General features: G+C 42.7%; 1 protein-coding gene across 2 annotated transcripts; it reads right to left on the bottom strand.

Annotated features, from left to right (window-relative positions):
• Nucleotides 1-887: 887 nt before the first annotated feature.
• On the bottom strand, nucleotides 888-25,334 carry brd1a (bromodomain containing 1a). Of its 2 annotated transcripts, none has more exons than XM_038978190.1 (14): nucleotides 24,987-25,334; nucleotides 23,121-23,686; nucleotides 21,182-22,005; nucleotides 19,650-19,815; nucleotides 19,226-19,357; nucleotides 18,907-19,035; nucleotides 17,896-18,208; nucleotides 17,319-17,609; nucleotides 13,195-13,746; nucleotides 12,767-12,905; nucleotides 12,290-12,420; nucleotides 10,729-10,838; nucleotides 2,305-2,459; nucleotides 888-2,062 (listed from the first exon to the last, which is right to left on the bottom strand). In XM_038978190.1, the coding sequence occupies exons 2-14, from the start codon at nucleotides 23,667-23,669 to the stop codon at nucleotides 1,879-1,881; spliced, it is 3,675 nt and encodes a 1,224-aa protein (XP_038834118.1). In that variant the 5' UTR covers nucleotides 23,670-23,686; nucleotides 24,987-25,334; the 3' UTR covers nucleotides 888-1,878. The 2 variants fall into 2 exon arrangements, with proteins under 2 accessions (XP_038834118.1, XP_038834117.1); XM_038978189.1 differs by having other exon boundaries at nucleotides 12,290-12,423; nucleotides 24,987-25,333.
• Between the last annotated feature and the right edge of the window lie 2,027 nt (nucleotides 25,335-27,361).

Genomic DNA, 27,361 nt, shown 5'->3' with positions numbered 1-27,361 from the left:
TGGTCAGGGAGGTTACCAAGAACCCGATGGTCACTCTTACAGAGCTCTAGAGTTCCTCTGTGGAGATCGGAGAACCTACCAGAAGGACAACCATCTCTGCAGCACTCCACCAATCAGGCCTTTATGGTAGTGACCAGACGGAAGCCACTCCTCAGTAAAAGGCACATGCAAACTCCTAACAGGCTGTCCAAAAGGCACCTAAAGACTCTCAGACCATGTGAAACAAGATTCTCTGGTCTGATGAAACCAAGATTGAACTCTTTGGCCTGAATGCCAAGTGTCACATCTGGAGGAAACCTTGCACCATCCCTACAATGAAGCATGGTGGTAGCAACATTATGCTGTGGGGATGTTTTTCAGTGGCAGGGCCTGGGAGACTAGTCAGGATCAAGGCAAAGATGAACAGAGCAGAACAGAGACATCCTTGATGAAGAGCGCTCTGGAGCGCTCAGGACCTCAGACTGGAGTGAAGGCTCACATCCCAACGACCCTAAGCACACAGCCAAGACAACGCAGGAGTGGCTTTGGGAGAAGTCTCTGAATGTCATTGAGTGGCCCAGCCAGAGCCCGGACTTGTACCCGATCGAACAACTCCGGAGAGACCTGAAAATAGCTGTGCAGCAACGCTCCCCATCCAACCTGACAGAGCTGGAGAGGACCTGCAGAGAAGAACAGGAGAAACTCCCCAAATACAGGTGTGCCAAGCTTGTAGCGTCATACCCAAGAAGACTCGCGGCTGTAATCGCTGCCAAAGGTGCTTCAACAAAGTACTGAGTAAAGGGTCTGAATACTTAGGTAAATGTGATATCAGTTTATTTTTTATAAATTAGCAAACATTTCTAAAAACCTGTTTTTGCCTTGTCATTATGGGGTATTGTGTGTAGATGAGGTGGAAAAAACAATTTAATACATTTTAGAATAAGGCTGTAACCTCACAAAATGTGGAAAAAGTCAAGGGGTCTGAATACTTTCCGAAGGCACTCAATCATAAATATGTACGAACAAAATATACGAAAACTATTGTTAAAAAAACAATATTACAAAAGGACTAATGCCAAAGGGAAGCTTATATTTAGAAACTTCAATAACTTAAAAGAAAATACAAAAAAGAAAAGAGAAAAGAAATTAAAGAAATTACACTGCTAAGGATTTTTACACTCTTATATTCACAGCACTTGGAAATACCACACCATAGTGCTTACATAATTCACCGAAAAGTATAAATACTAGTAAGAAAAGCCATTGTACAGTACCAATTTCTTTCAATCTACACAATAAGTTAGTGTGTCAGACAAATATTGCAGTTATTTACAGTTAACTTTAAAACATAGTAGGTAGTTTTGGGTGGAAATAAATGGCATAAGGTGAGATGAGTGAGGTGAGGAAGAAGCAGCCCATCTTGGCAGTGGCATGGTCATAGGGCATAGAGAAGGATCATGGCAGCAGTCTTGCAGTCATGGGGTCATGTTCCTTATGGAACACAGCAGGAAACATATCAAAATGGTTTTGAAAGAAAACGGCAATGAGCGTTTCTTTTTTGGGCAAGTCCATTAAACCCACCCTGTTTCAATTAGTTTTCAATTAGAACACGACCTTTGGAGAAAGGTAGATAGGAGGGGATCTCGGGCACATTCATTAAAGCAGCAGCCGTCAGACCAGCGGGCGGGGGCTGACGAGGAAGGAGGCACCATATCAAGCCAGGGGGGGTAGGCAGGCACCTGGTAAACACAGTCAGCATAGAACTCTGGAAAGACTGACGAAGAGGAGAAGGAAGGAGAGTATGCCAGACTCAGGTACAGGACAAGGCCATGAGCAGTAATTCAGGGGGGTTGGTTGTCTGTGTGTAATGGAGAGTAGGTGTGTGTGTGTGTGTGTGTGTTAGTCCACGTCGCTCATGTCGCTGACAGGTTCATCCTGAACGATGCTAAGATGGTTCATGGCACGTTTGAAGGCCGTCTGAACAGCCTTACGGATGCTGGACGTTCTGCCCTCCATCATCTTGATCTTGTCGATGGTCTTGTCAATCCCCAGAGGGACCATCTTAGACTTAGGAAGCCATTGCCTGAGAAGTGTGAAGAATGAAATCAAATTCAGTTACATTTCTTCTGATACAAATCTGCAAAGAATTTAAACTTCTAATACAAGTTCGAGTTCTCTGTGTTGTCTGTTGGTTGTGTATTCACAGCATGTATTGAAATAACACTTAATATTGCAAATGTGGATTATAAAATGGTGTATCCATGCATGTTAAGATTTTTTTTAAAGTCCCTTTCATCGCATTTAATATTGGAGAAGAAGTCTCACCAGCTGCGTTTGTTGTCAAAGAAAAGGACGAGGAAGAGTTTTTCTTCGTTCTTGTACTGCATCCGTTCTCCGACACGGAGGACATCAAGGGGGGGCATGGGGATAGACACCCCGTTGTGCTGGCACCCCACCCGGGGCATGTGGGGGTCGACGATCTAACGTGGTGGAAGAGGTGTACCATGGTTAATAGGGAGTGGTGTCTGGAGTGTTATGACACAGTATACTTGCATACACACAGACATGCATTGCACACACATGCGCAAACACACATGCTCAAATACATAGCTGGTGCTTGTGATGAATAGGTGCATTCCTCTTAAACTAAGGTAAAATCAGACCTGTTTATTTGACCATGGCGCCATCTAGAGGACTTGAAAGATGTGGACCTAGGTTTTACTCTACCATGAAAGGCAAAACAACATTGTAGGGTGTGTGGGTTGGTGTGTTACCTTACAAACATCTAGGTTGTGTTACCTTACAAACATCTAGGGTGTGTGAACATCCCTCACTCACAATTTGAGCGGGGCCTAAAATTAACACCCACCAAATGCGGGTAGATTTTGGCATTGGCGGGCCTGAATTTCTAATTCACCAACCACATTGGTCAAAAAGTGAAGTATTGGCACATGCGCGAGTAGTGATTTATAGCATTGGACATTTACATTGCTTTGTTCACAAATGAGGTTGTTTTTTCAATGTTTGAGCTTGCTTCCACTGCAAGCGAAGAAGAGACAGTCAGCCTCAACTAGTCAGATTCTCACAGGCACACTAGAATCGATTCCTCGACTCCTTGCCCATCGACTCCCGTTGCAGACTCCCATTTAGCGGAATCGACTCCACGACTCCTAAGAATCAGTATTTTTTAAGGGAGGAAACAAGTTGCCGTAGACTACTTCCGAGAACAAACTCTTGCATCTATCACAGCAAAGAAAGAGCGAGCTAACGAGGGAGGGAGAGAGAGGGGATGGGCACAAATCAAATCTATTTATATAGCCCTTCTTACATCAGCTGATATAGCCTGCGGCTATGGAACCCTGACCTGTTCACCGGACGTGCTACCTGTCCCAGACCTGCTGTTTTCAACTCTCTAGAGACCGCAGGAGCGGTAGAGATACTCTTAATGATCGGCTATGAAAAGCCAACTGACATTTACTCCTGAGGGTCTGACCTGTTGCACCCTCGACAACCACTGTGATTATTATTATTTGACCATGCTGGTCATTTATGAACATCTTGGCCATGTTCTGTTATAATCTCCACCCGGCACAGACAGAAGAGGACTGGCCACCCCTCATAGCCTGGTTCCTCTAGGTATCTTCCTAGGTTTTGGCCTTTCTAGGGAGTTTTTCCTAGCCACTATGCTTCTACACCTGCATTGCTTGCTGTTTGGGGTTTTAGGCTGGGTTTCTGTACAGCACTTTGGGATGGGCAGTCAGGCACATGTCGGCCACCAGGCATAGTCAGAACCATGCATCGGTAATCAAAAGATGTACAGGCTATCAGTGGTGACCCGTCATTCAGGGCAGGTTTTGTGCCAGTTTTGCATGTTATTCTGGCATTTATATCAGTTTGCAAACAATGAAAAAAAGTGTATATATATATATATATATATATATATATACACACACACAAACATCGACTCTTTTTTGCTTTCTTGAGTAATGCAGCTCCAAAATGCAGGCGTTTCAGCCTAGCTCAGTGCTTTCTGTGGTGTTGGGGCAGCCAGCGGAAAATACAGAGCGTAGGGGTTGGTAATGTTCTCGTTGCGCTGTGATTGGCTCAGTGTTCTGTCACTCATAGGGACACTATGTCACCGCAACATCTATGGGGAGAGCTCAAAAATTCAAGCCCCTTGGGTGCTGCCATACAGTTACATTAGAAGTGCCCATCCAAGAAGGTCACAGATAAAATTACGTCAAATCACATATCTACAGTAGCTTTGATTGGAATGATATCAAAATCTTATCTAGCAGTCATCATCATGAATCACGTCGACAAACTACTGGCAAATCCTTTTCAATCCTTGTCATATAAAGAAAAATTATAGATAAAACGTATCGGTGCTCATTGGCCATTAACCAACAAGTTGGAAATCGCAAATTCAACAATGAGTGGTTTGGAAGGTATCAGTGGCTAACTGCAAGCATTGCAAAGCAATAACTAGCCTGCTATTCAGTGGAACGGATGTGTGGTCCAAGTCTGGGTTTAAGGGTCTCTTTTCAAGCTTAAAAAGGATAAACAGTCAACATTGGCCATGCTGTCAATCCAGCATGACTTCTACCATAAATCCAGAGAATGCCAGACTTTGACAAAATTTGCCCACAAGAAGGACCGCCGCACCACCTTCCTGTTCAAGTGAGCACAGCACAAGGTGAGTCCAAAAATGTATTGTTTACTGCTGCATAAATAATGTAATATGCCAGTGAGATATGTATACTGTAGCTAAGAAAGTAATACTAAGTGTATGTTGTGTAGTAAGCTGTTAGTAGCCCATGTTCCTCACCCTGATAATTTGGCCCCTTTTCCCCCCTCATAATATAGCCTACTGTTCTTACTTGGTGGTGCACACACCTATAGCCTGTTTTAGCGAAATGTCATAAAATATTGTAAGTAGAGGTCGACCGATAATTGGAATGGCCGATATCAAGTTTTCATAACAATCGGTAATCGGTATTTTTGGAAACAGATTTGCCGATATTTTTTTATACCTTTAACTAGGCAAGTCAGTTAAGAATACATTCTTATTTTCAATGACGGCCTAGGAACGGTGGGTTAACTGCCTTGTTCAGGGGCAGAACGACAGATTTTTACCTTGTCAGCTCGGGGATTCGTTTTTGCAACCTTCCGGTTACTAGTCCAACGCTCTAACCACCTGCCTTACATTGCACTCCACGAGGAGCCTGCGTGGCAGGCTGACTACCTGTTATGCGAGGGCAGCAAGAAGCCAAGGTAAGTTGTTAGCTTGCATTAAACGTATCTTATAAAAAACAATCTTAACATAATCACTAGTTAAACTAGTAATATCATCAACCATGTGTAGTTAACTAGCTTGTCCTGCGTTGCATATAAATCGATGCGGTGCCTGTTCATTTCTCATCGAATCACAGCCTACTTCGACAAACGGGTGATGATTTAACAAGCGCATTTGCGAAAAAAGCCAATGTGCCTAACCATAAACATCAATGCCTTTCTTTAAAATCAATACACAAGTTTATATTTTTAAACCTGCATATTTAGTTAATATTGCCTGCTAACATTACTTTCTTATAACTAGGGAAATTGTGTCACTTCTCTTGCGTTCCGTGCAAGCAGTCAGGGTATTTGCAGCAGTTTGGGCCGCCTGGCTCATTGCAAACTGTGTGAAGTCCATTTATTCCTAACAAAGGCCGTAATTCATTTGCCAAAATTGTACATAATTATGACATAACATTGAAGGTTGTGCATTGTAACAGCAATATTTAGACTTATGGATGCCACCCGTTAGATAAAATATTGAACGGTTCCTTATTTCACTGAAAGAATAAACGTTTTGTTTTCGAAATGATAGTTTCCGGATTCAACCATATTAATGACCAAAGGCTCGTATTTCTGTGTGTTATTATGTTATAATTAAGTCTATGATTTGATAGAGCAGTTTGAGCGATGGTAGGCAACAGCAGGCTTGTAAGCATTCATTCAAACAGCACTTTCGTGCGTTTGCCAGCAGCTCTTCGCAATTCTTCAAGCATTGCGCTGTTTATGACTTCAAGCCTATCAACTCCCGAGATTAGGCTGGTGTAACCGATGTGAAATGGCTAGCTAGTTAGCGGGGTGCGCGCTAATAGCGTTTCAAATGTCACTCGCTCTGAGACTTGGAGTGGTTGTTCCCCTTGCTCTGCATGGGTAACGCTGCTTCGAGGGTGGCTGTTGTCGATGTGTTCCTGGTTCGAGTCCAGGTAGGAGCGAGGAGAGGGACGGAAGCTATACTGTTACACTGGCAATACTAAAGTGCCTATAAGAACATCCAATAGTCAAAGGTATATGAAATAGATATCGTATATAATAACTACAACCCAAAACTTCTTACCTGGGAATATTGAAGAATCATGTTAAAAGGAACCATCAGCTTTCATATGTTCTCATGTTCTGAGCAAGGAACTTAAACATTAGCTTTTTTTACATGGCACATATTGCACTTTAACTTTCTTCTCCAACACTTTGTTTTTGCATTATTTAAACCAAATTGAACATGTTTCATTATTTATTTGAGGCTAAATTGATATTATTGATGAATTATATTAAGTTAAAAATAAGTGTTCATTCAGTATTGTTGTAATTGTCATTATTACAAATATATATATATATATTTTTTTCTGCTTTTTTTGGTCCTCCAATAATCGGTATCGGCGTTGAAAAATCAGAATCAGTCAACCTCTAATTGTAAGAGCTTTCATTGTCTGCTTGTATGCCCACATTAATTTATCCTACGGTTCTGACTTGGTGTACAGGGAGAATTCTGTCGCTGTACATTTCAAAAGTGCTGAACAAATAGTTATATTGACTACGTCTGTCCTACCTCGCTCATTAAATTGCCTCTTATCCGCTCGTCATCCCCTTATGCCATAGTTTGTACATCTCAATTGTCAGCAGAAACCATATTTGTTCAAGCAATTAAACCATATCAGCTCAGTTTTTTTTTTTCAGGCAGTAAATGAGGCTGAATGGACAGTTTCACTGCAGACAAGGATCCTCTGATACAGCTAGCTAACAAGTGGTAAGGTGTTGGGACTCAGCTATTGGGACAGTTTAATGTAGGCCCTAACAGTATGTGGGCACCGTTTGTCACCATTATAGTCCAATTAATGTACAGTTTAGTGTTGTGTTGTAGCTTTGCTGGCATGCATCTAAAACATTTTTGGGAGTTTGCCCCACCAACATTTACATACTAAAAATCGCCACTGATCGCAATGCTGTGTCTTGCAATGTCTCGCGCAAATTCACTAGTAGGGGCTATAAAGGAGTAGACTGAGCTAAACAGACCGAACACCAAACACACTTGCATTTTTCATAGCGAAGAGAAAGACCAGGCGAGCCAGCGAGGGAGAGAGAGGATCGAGGCAGGCAGACAACCGTGCGCATAGGCAAAATTTTGGTAATCTGTATCTCGCAATGTCTTGTCTTGCAATGCCTCATAAATTCACCAAAAAGTACATTAAAGCATATATTAGGCTATCAATGGCTAAGCTATTCTTCATAGTACCAGTGAATTGAAGTTAAACATCGCCAAATGCATCAGTTTAATTAGGCCTAAATGTGCAATAAAAGTTATTGTGCCTATAGCTTACTTAATAAAATCCTGGCTGGCTGTTGATGTCCAAAGTCAGGGCTCTCCAACACTGTTCCTGGAGAGTTTCGCGCCAACACCAGTTGTAACTAACCTGATTCAGCTTATCAACCAGCAAATTATTGAATCAGATGCGATAGATTAGGGTTGGAGTGAACACCTATAGGACAGTATCTAGCCAGGAACAAGGTTGGAGAACCCTGTCCTTGGCAATAGATCGCAAAGCAGGGCATCCCCACTAAACGTGTTGGAAATGGCAAGTTCACTTTCTCATCCATAAAATGCATCTCAAGTGCAAATACGGTTAAGCAGCTTAAATCATCGTGATGGGGGGCATTGTTATTAGGAAGGACACTTACCATGGATCGCTAAAATAATGATTATGATCACACTTAATACATTTAAATATTATGAGGACACCTACAGTGCCTTCAGAAAGTATTCATACCCATTGACTTATTCCACATTGTGTTACAGCCTGAATTCAAAATGGATTAAATAGATTTTTCCTCACCCATCAACACACCATAATGATAAAGTGAAAACACGTTTTAAGAAATGTTTGCAAATGAAATACATCAATCTCATTAACATAAGTATTCACACCCCTTAGTCAATACTTTGTAGAAGAACCTTTGACAGTGATTACAGCGGAGTCTTTGTGGGTAAGTTCAAAAGAATTTACTATACCTGGATTGTACAACATTTGGCCATTATTATTTATATATAAAAATTATTTAAGCTCTGTCAAATTGGTTGTTGATCATTGCTAGACAACCATTTTTCAGGTCTTTCCAAAGATTTTCAAGTAGATTAAAGTCAAAACTGTAACTCTTCCAATCCGGAACATTCATTGTTTTCTTGATAAGCAGCTCCTGTGTAGATTTGGCCTTGTGTTTTAGGTTATTGTCCTGCTGAAAGGTGATTTCATCCCCCAGTGTCTGGTGGAAAGCAGACTGAACCAGGTTTTCCTCTAGGATTTTACCTGTGCTTAGCTACAGTCCATTTATTTTTATCTTGAAAAACTCCCCAGTCCTTAATGATTACAAGCATAACATGATGCAGTCACCACTATACTTGAAAATATGGAGTGGTACTCAGTAATGTGTTGTATTGCATGTGGCACAAACATAACACTTTGTATTCAAGTGTTGTGTTTAATATTGTGTTTAATAAAAAGTTAGTTTCTTTGCCACATTTTTTGCAGTATTACTTTAGTGCCTTGTTGCAAACAGGACGCATGTTTAGGAATATTGTTATTCTGCACAGGCTTCCTTCTTTTCACTGTGAATTAAATCAATATTGTGGAGTAACTACAATGTTGATCAATCGTCCGTTTTGTGCTATCACAGCCACTGTTTTAAAAAGTCACCATTGGCCTCATGTTGAAATCGCTGAGCTCTTTGGCAAATGAGTTAGGAAGGATGCCTGTATCTTTGTGCTTGGTGAAATTATTCAGTACACTTTGGATAGTGTATCAATACACCCAGTCACTACAAAGGGATATTCAATGTCAGCTATTTTTATTTGTACCAACCTACCAGTATGTAGCCTTCTTTGCAAAGCATTGGAAAACCTACCTGGTCTTTGTGGTTGAATCTGTGTTTAGAATTCACTGCACAACCTTACAGATAATTGTATGTTTGGGGTACAGAGATTAACATGATTTTTTTAATGAATACCTAAAAACACACCATACAACTTATTATGTGACTTGTTCAGATTTTTTTTTACTGTTGAACCTATTTAGGCTCGCCATAACAAAAGGGGTTGAATACTTATTGACTCAAGACATTTCAGCTTTTCATCCGTAAAAATAAAAAAATAAAAAATAATAATACAAAAAAAACATAATTCCACTTGGACATTATGGGTTATTGTGTGTAGGCCAGTGACAAACAAATCTCAATTTAACCCATTTTAAATTCAGGCTGAAACACAACAAAATGTGGAAAAAGGTCAAAGGGTGTGAATACTTTCTGAAGGCACTGTATACATTTGGCAGCCAAGCATGAGTTAAGTGTAGCCTATTATAGTCTAGACATGACGATGAAATATCTTTATGCCTAGAATAAAAACCTCCAGGCTTCCGTCATGAGTCAATTAAATCTGAAAAAATAAAGACCTACGGGGGGCAGTTTGGAATAATCCTGTGTGAAACGCCTTCTGGAATAACGCACAAGCTTGGATAATAATTACATAACATTTACATTTAAGTCATTTAGCAGACGCTCTTATCCAGAGCGACTTACAAATTCCAGCGACTATGGTAATACCCGTCCGAATAGCGCTATAAACATGGCAAAGAATGGCCTTATCAGCGTAGGATGAGCAGCATCATCACACGGGATCCGTTAAGGCTGCGCACAGCAGAACTATCACTGAAATATTCTAGTTCGTACACATCACCTTCTATATTCAAACAATAGGACTTTTACAGGCTAAGTTCATGAACAAATGGGCAGCATCGTGTTCATGACAGTCCTCTAGAACGCAAATGTAGTCTTACTAGTAGGACGCTGCAATAATGTGGTGTGTACGTCTGTTTCAGTTCCTTTTGGGAGTCTAACAGTTCGTGCATATATTATGACGACATTGTGACATTTTTGTTCATTTTGGACTTCGGCAAGGGTTTTTTCGGCTGTTCGAGCATTTTTCATGAGGCAACTAGCCTAGTTTTTCAAGCGACGGTCTTTTAAGGAAGTATGCGAGCACACTCGTTCGGTTCGCCTAGCATGCTGATGACTTACGGCACATGTGACGACTTGAGCTGCTCCATTACCACAGTAAGCTTAAAGGGGCAGCTGAACATTTGTCTCATCTGTGATATTTTGGTTAAAAGACTCAGGTCACAAAATATTAAATTGAGCAATATACCACATAACTTCTTATTAGTAATAGATTCCTTGATATAGAAACATTACTAAGCATGCTCATCCATTTAGATGTGTTTTTGTTGTAATTAAAGCAACAACAAAAAACAGTTGACTCCTAAAAAAATCTGAGTGGCTGGTAGACAAAGTTAGTTGTAGGCCCTGGTAGAAAGCACAGAAGTGAGAATGAGATAGTCAGGTGTCATACATTTGCTCACTGTCACTCACCAAGGCAGGATAGGAAGGGTATCCGCTACATTTTGCCCAAACTAGCTTTAAAGGTTCCAGAACAACTGTTGCAGCACTAGCAGGCATCCAAATATTGCTGTTGCCAACTTCTATGGATGCAAGAACAACAACAATCAAGTTAGGAGGGGGTTCACTGTAAATAGAGCAAAACACTTCCAGAGCCATGCTAATAGTGACATCATCAACACAGGATAAATACATCACAACTCACTGAAAAACGTGATATTAAGGCCTCCCGGGTGGCACTGCATCGCAGTGCTAGCTGTGCCACCAGAGACTCTGGGTTCGAGCCCAGGCTCTGTCGCAGCCGGCCGCGACCGGGAGGTCCATGGGGCAACGCACAATTGGCCTAGCGTCGTTCGGGTTCGGGAGGGTTTGGCAGGTAGAGATATCTTTGTTTCATCGCGCACTAGCGACTCCTGTGGCAGGCCGGGCGCAGTGCACGCTGACCAGGTCGCTAGGTGTACGGTGTTTCCTCCGACACATTGGTGTGGCTGGCTTCCGGGTTGGATGCGCGCTGTGTTAAGAAGCAGTGTGGCTTGGTTGGGTTGTGTTTCGGAGGACGCATGGCTCTCGACCTTCGTGTCTCCCGAGCCCGTACGGGAGTTGTAGCGATGAGACAAGACAGTAACTACTAACAATTGGATACCACGAAATTGGGGAGAAGGGGGTTAAAAAATATATTTTTTTTTTAAACGTGATATTACAAAAATAATACAACTTGTGGACTGTAAATCATGAATATAATTGCTTTAAGTTATGTTTATATAGCCAGCATCGTAGCATACTACTGAGGAAAACTCTGGGTTCTGGTTATATCCTTATGCTAGAGCCAAGAGTTTTGGGGCACATTGAGGTACTGTGCTTTACCGGTATTTCCAGCATTGTCCACTAGTGTTGCTGGAGGAAGGATATCCTAGGAAATGTTCTGTAAATGACATAAGCTGTCTCCAATCAATCAATCAATGTCTGTTTGTGCGTGTGTGTTTGGCAGGAGGGATTGCTTAAACCAGGGGAGGAGTAGCTCTGCGAAACTAAAAATCGCACAAAACCTATTATTTTGCAGAGAATACTATTTGTAGAGCAGTGATTCTACACCTCACTTCGCTCAAGCTGATCCTCTCCAACAAACTTGGAAGTTGTAGCTAAAAAAGGGTCAATTAGGGCCAGTAAAGGGAGTAAATTAAACCAACCATGGAAGTATATTGTTGAAAATTTGGGGTGTAGCCCACACCGGGACTCGAACCTGGATCCAGCGACTGTCAATGGCTTCCCATGGCTTAGGCGACCCCCCCCACCAAACACACATGCACAACAAGACATTGAATGGAGACAGTTTGTGTCAATTAAATAACATTTTCTAGGATGATCTACCTGCAGCAACCCTAGTGGATCATACTAGAAATACCAGTAAAGGAACAGTACCTCAAAAGCTGCCACAAAACTCCTGGCCCTATAGCAACACATCTACTCCACTGACTCCCAGCCAGACCTCATCTGATACAATACTGTATGATGAACATCAAGACAGAAAACTTACCGGCGGCAATCCTAGCAGCTCTGGCAAAGTTCCCGGTTTCTATGCAGGCAATGAGGTCGTTCTTATCATCCACAGTGTTTCTTCGGACCAAGGCCGGTTTGCCTTTACCACATGTTGGAAGACTGAGGGTGCTGCTGAAATCAGGAAGACATCCACACTGTATGTGAGTCAGACTGTCATATACATGAAACACTATAGAGAAATGACCAGACTACAAAGTTGAACTACCAAGTACCACCAACCATGTTCAGCAGTGAAAAGTGCACCAGCTAGAGATTTGTTTGTTGTTAACCTTTAACTACACAAATCAGTTAGAACAAATTCTTATTTACAATGACGGCCTACGTTTGATTGAGCCTGCCTGTGTTTCCACAGTTGGGACTATTCTAGTGGTTCCATTGAGCCAAGCTGGCTTAATCAAGCTCAGTTTAAATTCTATTTGAACGCATGTCTGTTGAGGTATATGCATGTACCTACCTGGTGCTGCCCAGCAGACTACCACTAGATGAGATGCTGGACTCAGAGGCACACCGTCTCCTGGTTTCTAGAGGCCTGCTGGCACTTAGCTCCTTCTCTTCATCAATTACCTCCTCCATCGCAAAACCATTAGACAGGCCTGAGGCGAGTAACACAGAGCAGTACAGTAGTCAGTATACTATACATAAACCAACTATAGCATAGACCTACCACATTATGACCTTTAATCATAAAGAGTCTCAGAGTAGGGGTGCTGATCTAGGATCAGTTTAGTCTTTTAGATTATAATTAATAAGACTACATGGACAAGGGGAACCTGATCTCTTAATTCACAAGTCTGAAGATCATTTTCTACTTCATGCTCTATTTAAGAGTCCCATTAAGACGAGTGCTTTATTTTCTGACAAGTGAGAAGAACCCTTATTTACCTGTGTTAATGTGTTTGACAGGGGACTCGTCCTCCCTGTCTCCACCCCCCTCGCTGTACCCCCCATGGAGACTGTGGCTCCTCTTCCTAGTCCTTGGGTGGAGGAGGGTCTCCAGCCTGGGGATCATCACCGACAGGAAGGTCTTGGTGCCCAGCTGAGGGCACCCTGTCTGGGCCTCGCCGCCTCCTCTCCCCCCCTGGTTCTTCCCAGGGCTAGAGGTCTTTGACTTCCTGAAGAGCACGGCAGTGCGGCGGTTGACAGTCGCTCCCGAGGGTTGGGCCAGGGTGGAGGTGGCCACCACACTCACGTCCCCCTTTGAAAGAAGCAGGGGGTTCTGGGAGTCGGAGTGGCCATTGAGAAGGGTCTTGGTAGTGGTGGAGGAAGCGTTGTTGGGTTTCTCCCGGTCAAATTTGACCTGTTCGTGGGTCTTGCTGTCCGGGGTGTGGTTGGGGTGGATGGGTTTGAGGGTAGGGGGTTCTGAGTTACTCTCGAAGTGCAGGAGAGGAGCTAGGGAGTCAGAGGGTTCCAATTTGGGAGGTAATGATTTGTCCCCTGTTGAAGAATACAGTTAGAAAATACATAAAGCATAACATTATATAGATCAAAATGTAACATGAAAAGAGGGAATTGTACATTAATTAAAACACCAGAACCATTCCTAAAGCACATAATCCTCAGGGTGAAGACTTATCCCTTATTACAAGAATTCAATACAAATGATCTTGCCTTCTATAATCCATAGCTAAATAACCAATGAGACAGCAAAATATATTTAAAAATCACATCACGCAAAGTATTCTGCTTTCTAGAAGGCAATCTAATAGTTACTGAGTTAGTGTAGGTTTACTGTGAATCAATTCAGGCTCCTAGCATATCAACTCCACTCTACCATGGCCATGTTAAAGAGAAAGCCATGCTACCGTGCAGATACAGTTGGAAGAAAAAGTATGTGAAACCTTTGGAATTACCTGGATTTCTGCATAAAATTGGTCATCAAATTTGATCTGATCTTCATCCAAGTCACAACAGACAAACCGTGTGCTTAAACTAATAACACACAAATTATTGTATTTTTACTATATTGAATACATAATTTAAACATTCACAGTGTAGGTTGTAAAAAGTTTGTGAACCCCTAGGCTAATGACTTCTCCATTAGCTAATTGGCATCAGGAGTCCGCTAACCTGGAGTCCAATCAATGAGACGAGATTGGAGATGTTGGTTAGAGCTGCCTTGCCCTATAAAAAACACTCACAAAATTTGAGTTTGCTATTCACAAGAAGCATTACCTGATGTGAACCATGCCTCGAACAAAAGAGATTGCAGAAGACCTAAGAATTGTTGACTTGCATAAAGCTGGAAAGGGTTACAAAAGTATCTCTAAAAGCCTTGATGTTCATCAGTCCACGGTAATACAAATTGCCTATAATTGGAGAAAGTTCAGCACTGTTGCTACTCTCCCTAGGAGTGGCCGGTCTGCAAAGATGACTGCAAGAGCACAGCGCAGAATGCTCAATGAGGTTAAGAAGAATCCTATAGTGTCAGCTAAAGACTTACAGAAATCTCTGGAACATGCTAACATCTCTGTTGATGAGTCTACGATACATGAAACACTACACAATAATGGTGTTCATGGGAGGACACCACGGAAGAGGCCACTGCTGTCCAAAAAAAACATTGCTGCACATCTGAAGTTTGCAAAAGTGCACCCGGATGTTCCAAAATATTCTGAGTTGTTTGGAAAGCATACACAACACTGTGTGGAGAAAAAAATGGCACAGCACACCAACATCAAAACTTCATCCCAACTGTTAAGTATGTTGGAGGGAGCATCATGGTTTGTGGCTGCCTCGGCAAGCTGTCCAGGCCCCATCTTCACCGGAAAAGTTAATTCCCAAGTTTATCAAGACATTTTGCAGGAAAATGTTAGACTATCTGCCAATTGAAGCGCAACAGAAGTTGGGTGATGCAACAGGACAACAACCCAAAACAGAGGTAAATCAACAGAATGGCTTCAACAGAAGAAAATACAAGTCCTGAAATCAACCCGATTGAGATGCTACGGCATGACACCAGACATCCCACGAATAAGTGAAACAGTTTTGTAAAGAGGAATGGTCCAAAATTCCTCCTGACCATTGTGCAGGTCTGATCCTCAACTACAGAAAACATTTTGTTGACGTTATTGCTGACAAAGGACGGTCAACCAGTTATTAAATCCAAAGGTTCACATACTTTTTCCACCCTGCACCTTGAATGTTTACGCAGTGTGTTCAATAAAGACATGAACATGTATAATTGTTTGTGTGTTATTAGTTTAAGCAGACTGTGTTCGTCTATTGTTGTGACCCAGATGAAGATCAGATCAAATTTTATGACCAATTTATGCAGAAATCCAGTTATTTTTAAAGGGTTCACATACTTTTTCTTGCCACTGTATAACTACAATAGTATCCCACTTCAGCAGGCACACTCATCAACCAGGCAAAGGGATGTCCTGAGGCAAGGGATATCGTCGAACCCAGCATGACTACGTGGTAGCAGGTTATCAGGACTAAGCACACTATATGGTATGATGGTTTAACTAACTAGGGGTTAGAGGTTACAGTTCATTCCTGATCTAGCTTGAGTTTATAACTAGTTTCCGCCAATAAAACAAAGGACTGAGAAGCACATGACATCCTGAGACCAGGTCACTGGGGATATCTGAGTGCTTGGCCAAAGTCAGGTCCTCCCTCTCCCATCCTGACACTGAAAACCTCATACATGCATTAATCTCCTCCAGTCTTGACTACTGCAACTCACTACTCTCCGGCATCAACTCAATCTCCCTCCATAAGCTCCAAATGGTTCAAAACTCAGCAGCCTGACTTGTCACCCACACTAAGCCCTGGCAGCACATCACCCATGTCCCCCGTGAACTCCACTGTCTCCCTACGAATGAATTACAAGATCCTCCTTCTGACCTACAAAGCCCTTCACCACCCTGCCCCCCCCTTACCTCTCAGACCTTCTTCTCCACTACCAAACTACACACAGAATCCGTTCCACCACAGCAGGCCACCTTGCCATTCCAGTTCAAAACTCCAGCTTCCAAGATAACGCCTTCTCTCCTAAAGGCACACCCCCCCTCCTTTATGGGCAAATATTATATATTAAACCATTATGTCAAAGTAAACTTGGAGTCACGCGATGATATGCTACGTCGTACTACCACCACGACATGGAAAAGCACAGGTAGATGTTGGATGTTGAGCTTGATGCAAAATTCCAACAAATAGAGGGTTTTATTTGAACGCTGGTGACATGATGATCGATGCATGCGCCAAAACCAGATTTCGCAAGTTTGCTATATAAATCGCAACAGTTTGTGACAAAACCCATCAGTAAATTTTAAAATGCGATGGAAACACATTGAACTTTCGATTTTTATTCGGTAGATGAAAAGTGCAGATTTTCTTTATACAGATTTTAGAAGATTTGCATGACAATCTGTCACACATTGAATGGAAACCTAGCTACTGTCTGACTTGGTCATCCTTTTAGAGAGAGCTACCCTGCCGGAAGCCATAGATATCACAACAGAGGCTCCAAGTAATCCAGAACAGTGCTGCCAGGGTCCTGACCAGGACCAAGAAGTCAGACCAAATCACACCGATCCTGGCCCAAGTTCACTGGCTTACCGGGCAACTACAGGATCAACTTCAAAATCCTCATTATTATATTTAAAGCCTTGAATGGATTAAGCCCCACCTACATCAGCGACCTCATCTCAGTCAGCGAGACACCTCGGATTCTCCGCTTAAGCCACTCCGTACTACTTAAAAACCCCAAGAAACATCTCAGAACTATGGGGGACCGAGCCTTCTGCTCCCATGCCCCTCTATGGAATACTCTCCCTGACCATCTGAGAGCCGCTTCATCAATTAGAACATTTAAAAACGGGCCTTAAAATATGTTGTACATTTTAAATGTATATAATGTCAAATAAAAAAAATCCTCCGTAGAGCTTTGACATAACTATGTAACGAAAAGCGCTATACAAATTAAATGTACTATTATAATAATAACAACATATTGGGTTCCCCAATGCAGATAAAGTAACAACTTGAAAAAAACCTACCCTCATTATCAGGACTCTGTCCATTGGTCTTCACGCCCTCTGCCTCCCCAGCTTCACTCCTTTTTTGATGGGAGGAAGAAGAGTGCAAATGGGAGTGGTGGGACGCCCTCCTCAGGCCGAAGCTCATCTCGCTGCGCACGTCGTTGATGGTCTTCTTGAGCAGCTTGAGGCGTTTGGAGCGTGACGGGCTGGACTTCATGGAGAACGTCAGGTCCAGTTTCTCCAGCAGCTCTTTCAGCTGCTCCTCCAGAGGCATGTGCTGCCGGTTGGCTGGGACCAATAACTGGTCCACTGGAAAAGGACACCAAGATAACACTGTCAGTGGGAGACATTTGCTTGATGTTAACTTAAACAATGAGTAGCCTAGGTAAGTAGAATTATATTGAGGATCCAGATTAAGCAAACTGCTAGACAAAAAATTCTCAAAAGAGCATCTCAATTGAAAGTGCTTCTTAGACCAGGAATATGCTTTATTAATTTGGATCTTTGCAAACACTGCCGTCTGTTTCAGTATTCTGTATTGACTGATTTATCCATTATATATTTCTACAAACTCTTCGTCTCGCTAGGCCTTTACCGTCCTCCCAGGAAAACGGTGGAGGCGCTTCGATCTTGGGCGGTTCGGGCAGGTGCATCCCGCTGTCCTTCTCAAAGCCGATTCGTTCCACATCCCTCCGCGTCTTCCTGATCAAAGCCCCACCCTGGTCTCGGAGACGGGCAGCCGCCCGGTGGAAGAAGGTATCCTTACAGTTGTACTTCATGCAGTTGAAGATGATGAGATTGAAGTCAGACTCAAAGTCATCCAGGTTGCTGTAGGCCTGGTCGTCAATGCGTTTCCTCATAGTGGAGAAATCCATGGGGTTCTTGATGTGGTCAAGGTAGTCAGGCACCTACAGGTTTAATGATAGACAGAGATACAAAAACATCTGATAGTCGGCACCTACAGGGCATTGAGATGTAAATGTTAAATCCAGTAAGATATTTTTGGGGAAATACTTTGAAGATTTTTTTTAAAAATCTGCCCAAATAAGATGGGCCAGATGCTATGCTAGGAGGAGTATGAAGAATTGAGATATAAATCTACTATAGTAAACTAAATAAAATCATTAAAGTTTACAAAATAATAATAATTAAATTAAAAACGTGAAAGGGCATAAGCAGCATCTCAACTCTAGTCTGGCTGACACCAGACTCCTGACTTCAAAGACTGTTTGATGTTAGGGTTAATGAAGTTGATAATGGTGGGGGCTTGGTTCTCTGTGTCTTTATGCCTCAAACACCCACATGTGCAGCCCAAAAGCACCGCCCCCCTTACATTATAACTATTGGATTTATAAATCCTAACAACAAGAGGTTTAAACTTGCTGGGGGGGGGGGGGGGGGTGGTTAGAGAGAACCAATAAAAACTTGATACATTTATGGCCAGATATTACATTAACAAACGGACTCCTGTCCAGACCAGTGGCTCTCCCTCACTGTGTACCACGCGAATCACGTCAGCAAGAATACCTCAACTCTCCAACATCTCAGGCCGTATGTAGATGTTATAGTAAGAGCTGCTCTCCTAACCATGGTAGGTAAGCCTTACCTCTTTGATGTCGACAGGATGGGCAAAGATCAAGGACTGGTCTCTCTCCTGTAGCTGTTCCAGCACAGACCTGAGCAGGATACTGAAGGGAGTCAGCTGGACCTCTAACAGGCTCTGCTGCAGCTTTATCTGAGGACACACAAGGGACCGTTAGCATCATGATATACTGTATATGGCTGCTGAACCATGGAGAGGAAGAGAGGGGGGGGCGGACCTGCAGCTCCAATTTATACTATACTACTAATTGTCTTATAGTTGGCTTGTGTGCTATATTTATGTATTGTTGGCTTGCAGGGACAGCTACAGTTATCTAACCTACCTCTTCTCTCTTGAGTTTCTCCCTCTTGCGTATGAGCTCCAGCAATAGCCTGGCTCTCTCCAGGTCATGTCTTAGACGATGCCACTCCTTGAGCTGCTCCTTCAGAGCCCGGGTCTCCTCCTCACTCTCCTTCTGTGGTGGGAAACACACAAATCAGGACTTATAAAACATTGCAGACATGTACAGTTAAAAAAACAATATCACCAACATTAGGGTTAGAAAACAGTGGAATTGTAATCAGTGGATCTCTCATTTATACAAACACTCTGGGCAGTTTTGGCCTGTTCTCTTTGACATTGCTATGGTAATAAGGAGAGGGGTATCTTATAATGATAGGAGTGTGAGAGGGAATTGAATGTACCAGCCAGGGGATGAGAATTGTGTCAGAAACAGGGAGACAAGAGTGCTTGACCGTCTAACTGACCGGCTGTGCAGCATGGGTCTTCTGGTGGGACTGTTGGCTGGACTGTAGTCGTCTGATGAGGGGTACTCCGTTCCTCGCCTGTCTCTTTAGAGTCCAGTAGTTTAGAGCCAGCTCCACAAACACCTTCTTTTTCTGCATAGACACCCGGTTGAGGATGGTGTTTAACCTGGGAACAGATGGAGAAGATATTAACGATTTAAAAAATGTTGCTTATTGAAGTAATGTCCATGTCTGAAATTGAATAACATGTTTTTTCACTTTAAGTCCTGACCTCTTTTTCTATACAGTGCCGTGAAAATGGCCTGAAACTAACTTTTTGGTCCACCAGCCACTGTGCCAGGTAGAATTAAAAATCTACCAGCCCCTCAGATTTTTCCTTACCAGACAAATATATATTTCTTTCCATAATTACACAAAAAGCGATGAGCATGCTTTGTAATGTTTCTAAAACAATACATTTCTAGTAGTAAGAGGTGATGTGGTATATTGCTCAATGTTATTTCATTATTTGTGACGAGTCTTTCAACCAAAATATCACAGATGAGACAAAAATGTTAATCTATCCCTTTAAGGGTGAGAGGTTACCATGGCAACAAGAACTCCGTTTGAGTCGAGCGTGCCTGTGAGAATGAATCTGACTAGTAGCTGATGTGTCTTTGCTAGCAGTTGAAACTAACTCAAACATTGAAAAACAACAAGGATTATTTAAGATACTGTTTGAAGAGGTAGGGTTTCAGATGTTTTCAGGAAGATGGGCAGGGACTCTGCTGTCCTAGCTTCAGAGGGAAGCTGGTTCAACCATCGGGGTACCAGGTCAGAGAAGAGAATGGACTGAGCGGGAGCTGCCCTCCCTTTAGGCGTGGGAGGGCCAAGAGACCCGAGTTGGCAGAATGGAGTGCTTGGGTTGGGGTGTAGGGTTTGAGCATAGCCTGATGATTGGGAGGGGCAGTTCCTCTTGCTGTTCCATAGCTAAGCACCATGGTCTTTTAGTGGATGCGAGCTTCACTGGAAGCCAGTGGAGTGTGCAGAGGAGCGGGGTGACATGAGTGAACTTGGGAAGGTTGAAAACTAGGCAGTCTGCTGCGTTCTGGATAAGTTGCAGGGGTTTGATGGCACAAGCGGGGAGCTCAGCCAACAGCGAGTTTCCCCCTGTCTGATTCTCTATTTTTGCATATTTTTTACACTGAATTATCAGTTCTTCATCCAAAACCTAATATTAATATCAACTGCAGGCATTCGGTTGCAGTCATTGCAGCTAAAGGTGGCACAACCAGTTGAGTGGAAGAGGGCAATACATTTTTCAAAAAGGGACATTGGGTATTGCAAAAAAAAAAAAAAAAAATGAAATAATTAACAACATTTTGATATTTCATATTAGGTTTTGGTTGAAAATCTTATTTGACAGAGAAAATCAGAATGTGGGGCAAATATATTTCGCGGCACTGTATGTTGTGTATTGTCACATTTACTGATACGTCTGATCATCTGCAAATTATGAAAATGATGCTTAGATGAATGGTGAGTGAATCTACCTTTGGGGAGGAAAGCTAGGCACGGCCAAGGGTGGGACCTCTTCCTCTGGCGCCACCTTCTTGCTCTTCCTTTTCCTGCCTTTCGTCAGTGCATTGGCGCCCCTCATCTTCTCCCCTTTCAGAGGGGAACACAATCCATTTTTGGGTTTGGCGTCCTCGTAGATGGTGAGGGGTCTTTTGACCGAACTGTTGGGGGTGTGAGCCCCACAGTAAGCAGTCTTCTTCACCGAAAACGTTGGTTCGCCGGTCTCTGTAAACTCCTTGATTGGTTCCATCTTCATAAAGAGTCCTGCTTTCTGAGCACAGCTGACGTGGAAGGCGGTGTAGCAGTTAGCCTTGTGACACTGGATACAGGCCCCCACCCCCTTCTCCTTACAGAGGTAGCAGGTGAGCTTCCAGCGGGCGGACGGTATGTTGCTGACTCCGTCGATGGGCTCGATGAAGACTGTGTTGGAAAACCCTACCTCCGGCACCCACAGGGCGCACACCACATGACCCCAGCGGTCATCGTCAGTCTTTTTCACTGCTCCACCTTTGTTAGGACACAGTATGCAGCCTGCAGGCTGGGTGGGCGACTGGAGGCAGTGCCGGCATAGCCACTGTCCCTCTGGGATGTAAGGGACACCGTAACACTCTTGGTGCACGGCCAAGTTGCACATGTCACAGAAGAGGATGACGTTGCTGTCCTGGCCATCTCCGTCCATGCAGATGCAGCAGACAGCGTCCTCGTCTATGGTCAGCTTGTCCTGGCCCTGGCTCACCTTCTCCATCTGTGTCTCTTTCTCAAAGCGGTCCACCAGGAACTCAAACACGTTGTGGGACACCTGGTGGTTGGAGGGAGAACAGTAAACATTTGCACATGTATTGTAGTATTAATTCTACACTGTTGACTTTTGTTGTGTTGTATTATTTTCTTAGCCTGTGATCCATTTGTTTTTGTTTCTTTGGGGGGAGGGGGGAGCTAGCCTGAGTGTCAGTGTTTCTGCTCTCTTGTCTAGTTGGCAAAAGAATAGAAACAGACAGAAATCAAATCCAAGATTAGTCGCGTACACAGTTTAGCAGATGTTACAGTGGCTGCAGCGAAACACTTATGTTACTAGCTCCTAACAATGCAGTACAATGTCAAAGTTCACAAATAATCAAAAATGTATGCATAAATAAAATTTAAGAAAGAAATACCAGAATTAGTCCAATTAACCCTAATACTACTCTAACAGTAATCCAAATGCAATCTATGCGTATATACACCAGATGAAATTGACAAGATAGCATTCTTAGTATATATGTACAGCGGTAGCTATACACTGAGTGTACAAAACATCAGGAACATCTTTTCTAATATTGAGTTGCACCCCCTTTTGCCCTCAGAACAGCCTCAATTCGTTGGGGAATGGACTCCACAAGGTGTAGAAAGCATTCCACAGGTTGCTGGCCTATTTTGCGCCTGGACCCTACTACCATAACCAGTTCAAAAGCACGTAAATATTTTGTCTTGCCCATTCACCCTTAATGACACACATAAACAATCCATGTCTCAAGGCTTAAAAATCGTTCTTTAAATCTTTCTCCTCCCCTTCATCTACACTGATTGAAGTGGATTTAACAGGTGACATCAATAATGGATCATAGTTTTCACCTGAATACACCTGGTCAGTCTCATGGAAAGAGCAGGTGTTCCTAATGTTTTGTGCACCGAGTATCAGAGCGAGCTATGTCAAGAATCCAGTATAAAAATAAATATGCAGTGTATAAAGAGTAACAAAAATGCAATGTACAGAGGTAGAAATATAATAATATGCTGTTGAGAATACAGTATTTAAATACACAGTACAAAACCCCATGGAAAAAATGATTGACTGGCACCCAGGCTACAGGGGAACAGCCTCACCATAAAGTTTTGTAATTATGAAAAGGCGTAATTTAAAAAGAAAAGGCCTACCTGACTGACACCCTCACTCCTCCTCTTATCGTTAACTACTTCCAGCCAGGCGTAGTCCTCCTCATCCATATCATACTCCACCTCCTCATCTAACTCCTCTGACGTCTTCTCCACATACTTATAGTACACTGGGGGCCTCCTGGGGACCGCTGGTAGGTTATACTCCACAGTCCGGATCTTGGCCTCTGGAAGTGTCTGTACTGGTGCTGCTGTAGCTCCATGTGTTGTGTGGTTCTGTGCGACAGCAGCTGCACTTCTCTTCTCCTGGTTGTTTTTTAACCGGACGGAGCGCATTAACGTCTGCTGAGGCTTCTCCATGTTCTCCTTGTTGCTGGTGCACTCCATAATCTCCTGAGCCGTAGGGTCATCATCCGAGATCACGTCCAGCTTGTCGTAGATGCTGATCCGGTGCATCCGGCCATCAATCTCCATGTCCACCATGCGCTGGGCCTGGGCATAGGTCAGAGTCTGTTTGTTGGGGGATGGCTGGATGGGGGAGGGCGGCCTCTGGGGCTCGGGGACCCTGTGGTGCCGAGCCTTCTTCCTCATCCTCGACACCTGAACAGCTGCAAGGAGAAGAGAAGCAGGTACATAGAGGAGTCTATATCACAACACAATAAAGTAAACAAGCATGGGGATGACAACAGAAGCAGACATAGATTACCAACACAACACATTAAGTTAAAAAAAACAAAAAACGATTTGATTATTTTTGACTGGTTTTACCTCCTAAGGGTGTGGTAACGGAGACAAACACCAGGACAATGTAAACAAGCATCAATTGGTGAAGGTATTTTAATAGATAGCTGGAAGCTGGCCTATCTGTTAATCGACAATGTGTGAAATCAGTTTGAGGATTTAAATTTCCATAGCATTGTTGAATTTTAATTTGTTTACATTAGAAACTATAATGTATACTCATGAGTGGAAATGGGGACTGGGTGAGTAGGGCATCTGCTAAGACATATGAATAAGAAAGTGTGTCACTAAAAAGCGTAGTAGTGATATTTGAGGGAAAGGGCATGGCTTGTGTTCAAAAGAAACTCAGGTTTCCCATGACAGCAAAAGTATGAGATAACTGCTAATGTTATCACCACCACTGCAGTGCAGGCAGCTGATGACAAGATAAGAGTTAAATTAAAAGTTTGAACAAGAAAAATCTCTGCATGGGTTTGTATGGAGAATGTGGTCCGTTTTGGAGTGGATGGATAGATGTATAAAAACTGTCTGGTTATTCTTAAGAATCATTCAAGATTTGAGACTGCAAGATTCCGCCGTAAATCACACAGGGCCTAAACATTACAACACAAGATAGACACGGGAAATGTTTTGGGACAATCTAAAATGTCTAATCAAAAACGTTTCCTATGCCAGAGAGGACAAATTGTTCACACAGCCTGCGTAAAGCAAGGGGGGGTGTTAACTTGAGCCTTTTAAAATTGTGCTAACTTTGTTGCGCCTAGGAGTGGCAGGCAACTGAGCCAAGTACCCCACCCACCAAACTATAAACTGCACCACGATAAATTGCACCATTTAGTTGACCGCGTTCCGAGGATATTATGGTTCTTTCTAGCAAACTAGCAGCTGGTTGAAGAGAGAGAACAGCGATACCAACGAATAGCGCAAAAAGATGAAGCCAGTGTGGACTAGTAGCTAACAATAACATTACTGTAGCTACTAATGCTAGTTAGTTAGCTAACAACCTAACGTTAGCAAATGGCGTCAAACAAAACAGGGCAACGGAGCCCTTTAAACGTGTATTGCGCTTCCTACAACACATGCAGAACTAATCAGTTACGGACCGACTATGCTCTTCATAATCCATGATAAAATGCATTGGAAAAATAACCCAAAAGAAGCACATACCTTAGAACTAGAAACAGCTTTGCTGGTTGTAGATAGTAGCTTGTCAACAGCCTTTGAAAGCAATGGCGATGTGGCCTGCTCAGTAAGTGTAATTCCGTACACAATGTTCTCATCCAGCGGTAGATGTTTAGGCTTTTTCAGTAATAAAGGAGAATAATGCAGTTGGGAGCCCTCTGCGTCTTGTTAAATACTAGACTGGGTTCTATCATGAGCATAAAAGCATTTGCTCAAGGATCTGAATTGACCTCTTCCCTATAGCCTGGAACCGTTTTGAGGCTGCAACTGCAAACTCGAGCTCTCCCCCCACAACAATGCAGTGCACGAGCGTTGTCCCACCCGCTACGCACGACGCAACGACGTACACTATAGGTCATGTTGTAGCGTAGATACACAAATTATACACACAGATAGAACAATGAGCCCGATATTTCATCGGATGTATAACTGTGACGCATCCGGTTGGAGTTTAACACTACCAAATATGGTGATGAGAGGAAGCCCAATGGCCGGCAGTGGGAGAAGATGGAGCGACATTCTGCAAATTTGCTCATCGATGAAACATTTGATCTCCATACAGTTGTCTGTTTCCAAGGATCTGTAACAAACAGAGTAGACTGCGCTTTGTAGACTTTAGCCTTTGCCAAATGTACAAAAAAATGCATTGTTTATGCGTGCAAGGGCGAATTGAGTAATTGCACACGCGCACTTCAGTGTAGGCGTCCCCTAATGGAAATATGCAAATAAATGCTAGAACGAGCCAATAGGATTTCACTAGCTCGTGCTTGGCTCTGCCCAACTCCTTGCTTGTTCTGCCCACTATGAGTAATTTGCTCCCATTGGCAACGACAGGCTCTGGTCTATCTTTGGTTAGTTATAAAAATCTTTGTTATCCATGCCAGAAAAGAAGGTCGTCACCAGTTACCACATTCTCAAAATCAGAAGGCCCGCCCAGTCGACCAATCAAATGGAGTGTGATCGGTCATCTGATTGGTCGATTAGGCGGGCCTTCTGACTTTGTGGCTATGGTAACTAGTGACGACCAAAAAGTTCAGCGAGACACTTGGCCCCCTCATTTTTTCTGATCGTGGCCACTCTGGTCTATTTATTGCCCCCGCCCCGCGGAGGGGGTGTCCCAAAGCGAGATTGTATTTTAAAATAATGAGATATGCCTGACTGGGTCTCTCCACTTTACACTGAAAGTCGCAACTCAAACATCTATTTGGTATTTGCAGTGCGTGCTGCCCAAATTGCTAGCCCCTCCGACTTAAAAAAAAAAGCTAATGATCCTCTGTGGCTAAATCATGCTTTATGGTGTAATAGCCTATTTTTTATGATTTTATTTATTACTCTATAGACAGGAGTAAGCTAATAAGTCTAGGCCTGTGTAATTTTGGCAATTTAATATAATTTACTTCAGGGAAGGCTTATTTAAAAAAAAAAAAAAAAAAAAAACTTTATTTAACCAGGTAGGCTAGTTGAGAACAAGTTCTCATTTACAACTGCGACCTGGCCAAGATAAAGCATAGCAGTGTGAACAGACAGCAACACAGAGTTACACATGGAGTAAACAATAAACAAGTCAATAACACAGTAGGAAAAAAACAAAATGAGTCTATATACATTGTGTGCAAAAGGCATGAGGTAGGCAATAAATAGGAGCGAATAATTACAATTTAGCAGATTAACACTGGAGTGATAAATCATCAGATGATCATGAGCAAGTAGAGATACTGGTGTGCAAAGGAGCAGAAAAATAAATAAATAAAAACAGTAAGGGGATGAGGTAGGTAAATTGGGTGGGTTGTTTACAGATGGACTATATACAGCTGCAGCGATCGGTTAGCTGCTCAGATAGCAGATGTTTAAAGTTGGTGAGGGAAATAAAAGTCTCAAACTTCAGCGATTTTTGCAATTCGTTCCAGTCACAGACAGCAGAGAACTGGAAGGACAGGCGGCCAAATGAGGTGTTGGCTTTTGGGATGATCAGTGAGATATACCTGCTGGAGCGCGTGCTACAGGTGGGTGTTGATATCGTGACCAGTGAACTGAGATAAGGCGGAGCTTTACCTAGCATGGACTTATAGATGACCTTATGCCTTTTAATGTGGCAGAAACACAACCAGTCATGATGTTTTCATCTAATTGTTAAACAATCACTTAACTAAGGTGTTTGCGAAAATTTGGTCACTGTGTACAGTCACACCTGTTTTGAGACCCACATTTAAAAGAAATATTACAAATAAAAATAATATATATACACAATACTGTTCAAAAGTTTGGGGTCACTTAGAAATCTCCCTATTTTTGAAAGAAAAGCATATTTCTTGACCATTAAAATAACATCAAATTGATCAGAGATACAGTGTAGACGTTGT

This window comes from Salvelinus namaycush, chromosome 38 (assembly GCF_016432855.1).
Source record: "Salvelinus namaycush isolate Seneca chromosome 38, SaNama_1.0, whole genome shotgun sequence".
Taxonomy (NCBI): Eukaryota; Metazoa; Chordata; class Actinopteri; order Salmoniformes; family Salmonidae; genus Salvelinus; species Salvelinus namaycush.
The sequence above is the reverse complement of the archived record's forward strand: the minus strand, read 5'-3'. Positions and strand labels throughout refer to the sequence as shown.